The sequence below is a fragment of the Stomoxys calcitrans genome, chromosome 3, assembly GCF_963082655.1.
Source record: "Stomoxys calcitrans chromosome 3, idStoCalc2.1, whole genome shotgun sequence".
NCBI lineage: Eukaryota > Metazoa > Arthropoda > Insecta > Diptera > Muscidae > Stomoxys > Stomoxys calcitrans.
The window spans coordinates 138,973,557-138,982,768 of NC_081554.1; the positions used below are offsets into that span (position 1 = coordinate 138,973,557).

Here is a 9,212-nt window from a genome sequence, read left to right on the forward strand (position 1 = left end):
CTATCTGTTGAAATCAGTGATTAGTGGAACTCTGATTTTGTGTATGTAACTAGTTCGCGCCATTTTATGTTGTTTGTGTGTGTTATGGTTCATAACTTAATACACACACACAACCAAAACTCGTTGACAGATAGTGCACTTCGCGAGAAAAAATTGTACTCAGCTGTTTACGGTACATTACCTGGTAGTTATGTCATGGTTGCAACCCAAGGAGGATTTAAAAAGGTGGTCTCACGCGAACATCTGTTAACAGCCGGCCAGGTTTGACGGTATTAAGATGTCAGATTTTTGTTTGCATTGTCTTTGTTGCTACCTTCTTTCTCGTATATTCTCTGCTCATGTCGGCCACGTATACAGACACGCACAAAAATATCTTTGCGTGTGCTGGCAAAACGTCGATCAGCTTGATGGCAAGATGGCGGATTGTTCCCGATGAATTGTGGTTGTTGTACAAATGAGACCACATTTAATTGTTTCGCCATGGCTGCAACCGAAAATTTCGTGGTGCATACCCAGCTTTACACTATTTCTAAAATCAGCTTTTTGCTGGATTTGGATGAGGGATTAAGAGGTAGTGTCATTAGCACAACAACAAAAATCTACCCCCAACGAAACTACCTTATGTGCAAATGCCGTAAATTGAAATGTCAAAGTGATTTTAGAAATAAACTTCGTTTTAAAACTTATATTCTTCAAATGTGTTTTATATTTTTATTGTATTTTTATCGTTTTAACGCTGTTTTGTTGCTTATGTGTGGAATGAACTTCGTTTTAATATATTAATAAAAATCACAGCTGTGTTATCAAGCCTTTGACATTTAGATTTACTAAATAATCAAAATAAAAATGAAAAAATTGTAATCAGTGGGTTCGCATGTCCTCACCTTATAAGTGCATCCTGCCGAAAATATGTCAATGATTTCTTATGGCCCTTTACGTACGTGTTGATTACAGCTTTTGCCAAAAACGGTGATTGTGTATACAAAATTGGAATCGATCTGCAGGAGATATAGGAACGTCTCATGAGCCAATCACAAAGTCCAAGAATTGTTGTTGGTGATAGACTTTATGGTCTCCGCAAGAAGTAGTGGAGAGTGTATTCCCAAGTATTATATAGGAAGAAAACCAATGGAGTAAAAACAAACAAGTGAGGATGGAATTCAAAACTTTGGATTTATTTACAAAGTTGGATCTTACCAGTGCAAAGATTACAAGCGAAATGAGACAGTTGCCTTGTAAAGTTTTGCGGAAGTCTAATTATGACAAGTATGGTTTTAAAGCAAAATGCATTTAGTTAGATTGGCAAATCTAACTAAACGTCAAGTTATTGGTATTTGGGAGTTTTGTGTATTAATATTAGGGGTTGACACATAGGTAGGGAAAATGCAGGGTTTATGTTCATTGTAACATAAACATTCCGCCCCCTCTTGCAGTATCCTGCAATAAAATTTCTCCACATGCATGACATACTTAGACTTGCCTTCAGTTAATTCATTTATACAAATTCAATTCTTCATTAGTTATATACAATATTATGTACTAAGAATCTAATAGTATATATAGATTGATAGGGGTATGAGATTAATAATAGGTTTATATATTCAGAATAGGTGGTTAATACTTTGCTAAATGTCCTTGTGTCATTAGTTTCAAAATGCAATAAGACTTTAATGGCTAAGAGTGAGTCTTGGATATTTCGGACTAGAGTGTATTCAAATCGAGCAATTACCATAGATAGCCCACCCAAAAATAGTGTTTTGTGCAGTCGGTAAACCTGGCCGGCTTAAGATGCCCTCACAAATAACGCGTGAGTAAATGTCTACACCCAAGATGATGTCAACAGGAGAAGACCTGTAGAATTTAGCATCGGCCAGCATAACATTATTAAAGTTTGTTTTGTAGGAACTGGGCAATGACCTTTCTGGCGTATGGATGGAGATACGGCTGCTTACACGGAGAGTAACTTCGAAATTTATATCGGGATCATATACGGATGTTAATGTGATTGGACAAGCGGTTTCCTCATTAAGGCTATATGTATTTAGCCGTAGCTGATTGACGATTTTCATAGATATACGACTGTATTTAGACCCGGAATCCAAAATACATCGGACTTTAATAATTTCCTTAGAGAATTTTATTTGGACAATTGCTGTGGGTAGCAAAGTAATTATATTTTGTTTGAGGATTGTCGACAAGGATACAGTGGATGATTTAGCTTGGGACCCAGAAGCAGATTTAATTTCCGGTTTGGACTTGTGTGGAATTGGATTTGGATTATTTGATCGTGATCTCGAGGAACGGTTCTGATGTGTAGATTCTATGCTTTGTCTATGTCTATGCAGTGCCTCACTATCTTGCTGAAGCCTGGGATGTAGATGGAGTAAAGAATGGTGTTTTTGATGACAGTATCGACACCCAGTTGTGGTAAAACATCTCCCTTGAGAGTGGGTGTGAGCTAGGCAGTTCTTACAGTACCCATACATATCCACAACCTGGAGGCGCTTGGTGGTATTCATCTCTAGGAATCTCTTACACTTACGTAATGCATGGGGGTGTCTGCATACTCTACACACATATGATCGGTTTCCTTTCGTCGATGAGTGATTTGGTTTTGGATGGTCACGCATATTGAGCTAAGATAAATCATAATCGATTATGTTGTCGTCATGTTGTATATTTTTAAAGTAAATAGGCATGTGAACGAAAAGGGAATCAGGAAGATGGATCGCTGTTTATAACCACGAGTTTGGTAATTGGTCTTGTAATAGCGCCTTTCTCTGTTAAAAGGTCGGCTACACGGACGCGACCATCATTGCCAGGATGAACTTTTATGACTCTTCCTAATCGCCAGGCGTTAGGTGGCATATTTTCTTCTTTTACTACGACCAACATATTCTCACTTAAGTTTTCGGAGGGCTTTTTCCACTTATTTCGTTTATGTAACTCTTTGAGGTACTCCTCTTTCCAACGAGTACAAAAGTGTTGGTGAATAACTTTCAAACGCTGCCATCTATTGATAAGTGACCTAGGAGATTCCTGAATATTTGGATCTATTGGCGTTAAGATAGGAGCCCCTATCAAGAAATGACCCGGAGTAAGTGCGGAAAGAATGGATGGATCTTCGGATAGAGGACATAATGGGCGGGAGTTTAAGCAAGCCTCGATTCTGGAGAGTAATGTTTGAAATTCTTCAAATGTATGCTTGAAATTCCCAGCCATTTTACGAAAGTGGGACTTGAAACTTTTTACCCCAGCTTCCCATAGTCCCCCCATGTGCGGGGCTCCAGGTGGAATAAAATGCCATGAAATATTCTGATGGGCATAGTTGGACTCGACAGCTTGCTGGGTGGTCAGGAAGAAATTCTTGGCAATAACTTTCGAGGCACCCACGAAATTGGTACCGTTATCAGAATGGATGTGGAGAGGACAACCTCTTCTGGAAACAAATCTGTCAAATGCAGCTAGGAACGTATTAGTGGATAGATCTGATGTTCCTTCGAGGTGAATTGCTTTCGTAGAAAAGCATACGAACAAGCAAGCGTACCCTTTAGTAATGCGGCAGGATCGGCCGGCATAATACTTTATGTCAAAGGGTCCTGCAAAATCCACCCCTGTGTGGGTGAATGGTCTAGAAAATTCGGATCTTTCGGGGGGCAATGCGGACATTATTTGCTCCTGAAGTCTGTGCTTGTACACAATGCATGGCTTACACTTATTGATCGTAGTCTTTATCAAGTTCTTAGCTCTTACAATCCAGAATTGTGAACGAATAAGCCTAAGGACTAGTTGATTACCTCCGTGAATCGAAATCTCATGAATGAATTTCACCAACAACCGAGAGTATTGACAATTATACGGAAGGATGATTGGGTGTTTCTCGTCATAGGACAAAGCTGGAGATGAGACAAGTCTACCGCTTATTCTTATGATGCCCTCCACATCAAGGAATGGATTCAAATTCAAAATGGAACTTCCAGAAGGAATCTGTTTCTTAGAAGATAGGGCTAGATATTCGTTTGGGAAAAAGGCCTTCTGCGTCATCAAAATAAGTCGATTTCGAACTAGTTTAACCTCGGAAGTGTATATGTTCTTGTCCTTTCGGTTGAAACTAGACCTAAAATTTGGATGAGTGCGGTAGAAAAAACGATAAACATATGCCATAACTCGGACTGCCCTTGCAAATGAGGAAAATCTTTCGAGGACATCTTCAAATTGGCTGAAGTAGGAAAAATGCACTTGCACACTCTTTCTTTCGATTTCAATCGTGTCCTTCGGATAATCTTCAAGAGTTGGCCAGCTCTCCCCAGGGTCACTCAACCATGGAGGACCATGCCACCACATCTGGTTGGTCGCAATCTCCTCTGGGTGGGCACCGCGGCTTGCCAAGTCAGCAGGATTGTGCTCTGACCTCACATGATACCAGTTTGATGGGCTCACGACCTGAGTGATCTTCGATACTCTGTTGGCTACAAATGTAGACCAACAACTTGGAGGTTTTGCCAGCCACGACAAAACAATCGTCGAATCGGTCCAGCAGAAAATTGTATAATTCTGAATCGGTAGCTCTGGAATCAAATGATCCAGCATTTCTGATAAAAGTGTAGCCCCACATAGCTCGAGTCTAGGAATTGAGATAGACTTCAGTGGTGCCACCTTAGTTTTACATGAAACTAAATGGACGAAATTGGACTGGCCATCACTTCTACGGACATAGATAGCAGCAGCGTACGCCTTTTCCGAAGCGTCACTGAAACCATGGAACTGAACGGTACACTGTGGACTAAAACCGACCCATCTTGGAACCTGTATGTTATTAATAGAGGGATAGGCGTGCTGAAACGACTTCCATCTAGGTAATGACTCTGGAGAAATCTCGTCATCCCATTTGGTACCTTCAGCCCAAATGTTCTGCATTATCAGTTTGGCCGTCACAACACATGGAGCAAGCCAGCCGGCCGGATCAAAAAGCCTGGAGATCTGTGAAAGCACTTCCCTCTTTGTATACCTGCAGTTGCTAGGAAATGGCGTTGCAGTAAAGAAGAATGCATCCAATGATGCATTCCAACGTATCCCTAACGTCTTCGTTGTAGAGCGATTATCGAACTCAAGGAAATCTTCATAAAGAAGCTGATCAGATGGAAGATCTGAGAGGATTTCTCTCGAATTAGAGGTCCATTTTCTCATAGAGAACCCCGCCGATTGCAAAGCCTTCATTAACTGGATTCTGGAGTCAATAGCGTCCTGAATACTGTGGGCACCCGCCAAAGCGTCGTCAACATACATGGAATTTCGTAGGATTTCAGACCCAAGTGGGTATAATGAACGTATATCGTCTGCCAATTGCCTAATAGTTCGAATTGCCAAAAAAGGGGCGCAATTGACCCCAAAGGTCACAGTATTGAGTTCGAACTCTCGAATATGCCCATCAGGATTCTGCCGAAATAGTATACGTTGATATGGTCGTTGCTCGGGAGTGACCAAAATCTGTCTATACATTTTCGTTATGTCTCCATTAAAGACGTAGCGATAAAATCTCCACCGCAGTATAAGCACGACGAGGTCCTGTTGCAGCACAGGACCAGCGTGTAAAACCTCGTTCAAACTAGAACCTCTAGATGTAGGAGAAGAAGCATTGAAGACTACCCGGACCTTCGTAGTCGTACTATCCGGTTTCACTACGGCGTGATGTGGCAGATAATAATGTCTGGAACAATCAGATTCGTCTCGGGGAAATACCTCAGTCATATGCCCTAAGGAAATGTAATCTAAAAGGACTTTGTCATACTCTGCCTTGAAGTGTGGATTTCGAATAAGCCGGGCTTCATTCCGATGAAACTGTGCCAAGGCACTATTTCTGGAAGGACCCAAAACTGTCTCCCTTTGGAACTCTTCCCTGAACGGAAGGGTTACTATATACCTCCCTTCGCAGTTCCTTTTAGTCGTTGCAACGTACAAATCCTCGCAAAATTGATCGGCAGGGGATAGGAATGTCTTTCGAGGAAGGTCCTCCACCTCCCAGAAACGTGAAATCTCCTCATTTAAGGAGATTTCGCAAAAATAGGAAACAATCTTGGATATGTGTTTGGGTTCCGCAGGAACTGGTCCTGTAAGGATCCATCCAAACACTGTTTCCTGTGCCAATAATGAACCGCAAATTCCATGCCTTACGCCAGGAAGCATAATGAAGGGGAATATATCACCTCCTATCAAAATATCAATCTTCGAGCTCTCATAGAACCTAGGATCAGCCAACGGAATATCTGGCAAGTCGGAAATTGATTCAGGGTCAATAGTTCTTGACGGAAGCCTCCCTGACAAATGAGGTACGACAAGTGCCGCCGCAGTGAATCGAAAACTCTCATCTTTACTCGAACCTAATACGAATGAACATTCCCTTTGGACGGAAGCGGAAGTAGTATTGTTCAATCCTAAAATCTCAGCACAGGCCCGTTTGAACGGGAGTTTCAGGTTATGGAACAGTTTCTCAGAAACAAAGGTGCCCTCAGATCCTGAATCCACTAAAGCCCTAGCAAGGTACTGCAAACCATTGTGGCACACCGTGACCAAAGCTGTGCCAAGAAGAACGGCCTTAGACTGGCTGGAAAAGCAGCTCTGTATAATTCCACCTCCGGTGTTAGTGGACTGTATATGGACTGCATTGGTATTGTTCGGAGATGGCGAAGGATTGGAAGCAATATTCGAGTTGGATTGGGTAGGAATTGTAGAATCTTGTTCCCGATGAAGTAGCGTATTGTGGCGTTTGCCACATTTGTAACAGGAAAACTTGCTTGAGCAATTTTTCACGGAGTGCACTTTAGAGAAGCAATTGAGGCAGAGATTGTTTCTCTTTATCTCATTCAATCTCTGATTCTGAGTCATTTCCAGAAATTTAGGACATTTCCGAATCACGTGGCTTTCACCTGTGCACAGTCGACAGTTCGACAGTGTCACCTTATTCTGAAACGTCTTAATGGCTTTGTTACCATCTTTCGGATTGGACTTATCGGACACTTGCCTTGGACTGGAGCAAGCTGACTCCTTTCTGCGGATCTCCGATACAGATTCAAGTGTTCGGTGACGATTCGTCAAAAACAAATCAAAATCAGACCATCTTGGTATCACCGTCTTATCAAGAAGAGATTGCTCCCAGAGCGTAAGAGTAACATCTGGGAGCCGATTAGAACATATAAAGACAAAAATAGGGTCCCAACTCTCAACATCTATAGCATAGAGCTTCAACAAAGAAATGCAACCATTGATATCTCTTTGCAAATTCTTCAGGGCAGTACCCGTTTCGGTCTGAATCAAAGGTAAATTGAAGAGAGTCTTTAGTTGGATATTCACTAAGACTCTTTTGTTCTCGTATCGGGCACACAGGTTCTTCCAAGCAATAGAAAAGTTCTCGTTAGTCAAAGGCACCTTTTTTACGATGTCATTTGGCTCCCCTTTCGTTCGTTGATTGAGATGGAACAATCTTTCAACTGGGGTGAGCCTTGGGTTCTTAATACATATAGCGGTGAACATATCTCGGAAGGTAGGCCAAGCTGGATAATCACCGCCGAAGACTGGGACCTCACAGGGTGGAAGCTTAAAACCTGGTTGTTGAATTGGAATTGAAGTGGGATCGGTGCGAGGAGCGGGCATCTCCTGAAGCAATTCTCCTAAGTGCGCAACACAGCGACAGTATGTATCAAAAGCATTCCTAAATTTGAACTTCACGGTCTCTATCTCGGAAGCGATATCTTCGTTTCCTTTAGATGTCTTAGCATCAGTCTGAGCCTCCTCGACAGCCTCAATTTCGAAGTCGGAAAGGCACTCTTCATATGAGGCCCTTAATCTTTCCCAGATATCTTTGACTTCGTCTTTATGGGTCTCAATGACAAACCTAGACGTTAATTGGGTCCGCTTATCATTCAAATTTGCCTCAAATTCGACCAGTCTATCTGAAAGTCGTATAAATCTATCCAAAGACATGGTGGCAATAAGGACCGATGTGATATGGGCGCGAGATTAATATGGGCTAGACTGGTGGGTCAAGAATTTAGAGTACCGCAAAAACCCTCCTATCAAAGCATAGAAAGAAGGACAAAAATCGTAATATATATGACCCAAGAGCCCAATAGAAAAATATCTATTAGAGACCGGGAGACAAAAATATCCTGTCCGAAAACATAGACCTCCCAATGAGACCCTTTTCGAAGAAACTAAATGCAAAACTTCGATATGTACCACAACCAAAAAAACCTTTCTAGAATTCGATCCAAATGAGTTCCTAAAACCCAAATAATTTCATTTAATTTAATTCAATTTAGTATCAGCATTTACTTAATGTGAAACAAATACTGGTATCTGGACATCCGAGGAAATTGAACTTACGTATATCAACAGCTCATAATATCGCTACGAATTTCTAGACAAAGAACCACTGTAGAATACACGCCAGGCCTATGTAAAGTCATGACGTCATAAGACAGCTGATACAAGAAATTTATATTCAAAGTTCAATGACCCCGAAATGGATGAGAGAATGAAGGCGCAGTGAAAAACAAAACAAAAACGAAGACTCTCTGTATGTGGGTTGAGGTATGGCTTGAAATTCCACTCAAGAGAATGAGAGCTCCGATTACAAACAACCTCACGGCAGTTCACAACGGTGATGGGATTAAGATATTGTTGGGACTTCCAAGCCTGTGTTGGAACTATTACTTCGGAAAGTACTCATCTCGAATAGTAAATAGCATTCCCGTCTATTGCAATACCAATTGTCACAAAGAGATGTTATAGAAAAGATATAAAGCAGCAATCGTATGGAATCTATGTCACAGTGATATGTGCCTGCACTAGTAATACCGATCAGAAGTGGTGTCATCAAACAATTGTACCCCTGTGGTACGAGTTGTCCGCACTGACATATAGTTTCTACTGAAGTAATGAGTGGAAGCAAGACCACTGCCAAGCAAAAGAAATCAATTGGGACGATAAACCCAAAGAGAGTTATTCTCTTATTTCTCCTACTCTCGAGAATATGAAACACAATGAAATTGATTCCAATATAAAATAGAAGTGCACGTCTAATATGGAGCGGGGAGTAGGTGAGATGGGAGTATGGTGCTAAGTACAAAGGAGTAGAGGGGAGGATGGGAGCTGGTGTGCTGTTGCTACAGGAAATTTAGAAACTACTGAGATGGCGGGATGAGAACGATTACAAT

General features: G+C 41.5%; 1 protein-coding gene across 1 annotated transcript; it reads right to left on the bottom strand.

Moving 5' to 3' along the window:
* Positions 1 to 2,715: 2,715 nt before the first annotated feature.
* Positions 2,716 to 7,977, bottom strand: LOC131996154 (uncharacterized). The gene has a single exon (XM_059365606.1). It carries the CDS (start codon positions 7,975 to 7,977, stop codon positions 2,716 to 2,718), a length of 5,262 nt encoding a protein of 1,753 aa, XP_059221589.1.
* Between the last annotated feature and the right edge of the window lie 1,235 nt (positions 7,978 to 9,212).

Coding starts and splice junctions, on each gene's coding strand:
- LOC131996154 (XM_059365606.1), bottom strand. CDS start 7,977: ATGTCTTTGGATAGATTTATACGACTTTCAGATAGACTGGTCGAATTT.